The sequence below is a fragment of the Gavialis gangeticus genome, unplaced genomic scaffold (assembly GCF_001723915.1).
Source record: "Gavialis gangeticus isolate Ggan-Ray unplaced genomic scaffold, GavGan_comp1, whole genome shotgun sequence".
NCBI classification, from domain to species: domain Eukaryota; kingdom Metazoa; phylum Chordata; order Crocodylia; family Gavialidae; genus Gavialis; species Gavialis gangeticus.
In genome coordinates this window covers 45490814-45491908 of record NW_017728994.1, presented here as the reverse complement: position 1 = coordinate 45491908, position 1095 = coordinate 45490814, and the positions used below count along the sequence as shown (strand labels likewise).

The 1095-nt window shown below is 67.5% G+C and overlaps 1 protein-coding gene across 1 annotated transcript in view; it reads left to right on the top strand.

Moving 5' to 3' along the window:
* Positions 1-4: 4 nt before the first annotated feature.
* Positions 5-1095, top strand: part of ZFYVE27 (zinc finger FYVE-type containing 27) — a gene marked incomplete at its 5' end in the record, with an annotated part of 3934 nt that continues 2843 nt past the window's right edge. The window contains 3 exons of the mRNA XM_019502130.1: positions 5-216; positions 309-404; positions 825-937. Of these exons, the coding sequence (XP_019357675.1) occupies positions 5-216; positions 309-404; positions 825-937 (421 nt within the window). The remainder of the gene's footprint in view (positions 217-308; positions 405-824; positions 938-1095) is intronic.

Below are 1095 nucleotides of genomic sequence, written 5' to 3'. Positions count from 1 at the left end.
CGGGGCTGACGCAGGTGTGGGGCCCACAGCGGCGTGGTACGGGCTGTGCGCGGCGCTGGTGGCGCTGCCGGCGCTGCTGGGCTACCTGCGGGAGACGTGCCGCGTGCGCCTGTCCCCGCGTGAGCTGGCGCACAGGAAGCACCACAGCGTCCGGCGCGAGGACCTGCCGCAGGTGCAGCTCTCGCGCTCCGAGGCCATCGCCGAGGTGAAGAGCTTGTAAGTGCCGGTGCTGGGCTCGGGCCCTTGCTGGGGGAGCGCGCGTGGAGCCAGGCACAGCAAAGCCCCCTCACGCGCGGCTTCCCCCACAGCCTGATCCAGCTGGAGGCTTTCCTGAGCCACGTGTGTGGGCGCTGCGAGGCCGCCTACCGTGTGCTGTACTGGGAGGACCCCGCTGCCTCCACCCAGTGAGTTGCCCCCATGCATGGGTCCCTGTGTGGGTCCGGAGGGTTCCCACTCCAATACATGGTATTTCAGGGTCACTTGATCTTCCTACTGCCTTCATTTCTCTGGGGCAAGCACCCTTTCTGCAGAAGTCAGCAGAACAGGGGTTGTGGGGGTCCTTTCAGCAGCCTGGATGCTAGCTCGTTATCTGCTGCAGCTGCCCAGTGCTCACCAGCCTGCAATCGCTGACCGGCTGCGGCTGGGCACAGCCCCTGAGAGCACCAGGCTGCTCTGCGCCCTCTGAAAACCCGCATCCTGCCACGCGGTTGCAGTCCCCTGGCAGGGGGCCATGGGAGTCCACGGTGCCCTGGGAGGCAGGGGCTGCGAGTAGGCGCTGCCTGGAGGGGGTGGGGGCTGCCTGTGTTGACCCCTGCTCCCCCCAGGTTCTATGGCGCACTGCTGGGCTCCATCTGCATCCTGTACCTGCTGCCGCTCTGCTGGGTCCTCGCCCTGCTCAACAGCAGCCTCTTCCTGGGCAACGCTGAGTTCTACCAGGGTATGAGCCCGGTGGGGGGGCTGCCACCATGCAGGTGGGGGCTTGGGGTGAGGCAAGGGCACGGCTGCTTGTGCGGAAGCTGCCTGGGCAGGACTGGGCCCTGCTGCATTGCTGACCCCCGCCAGGGGGCAGCAGAGGTTCATGGCAGGGTGCAGAGC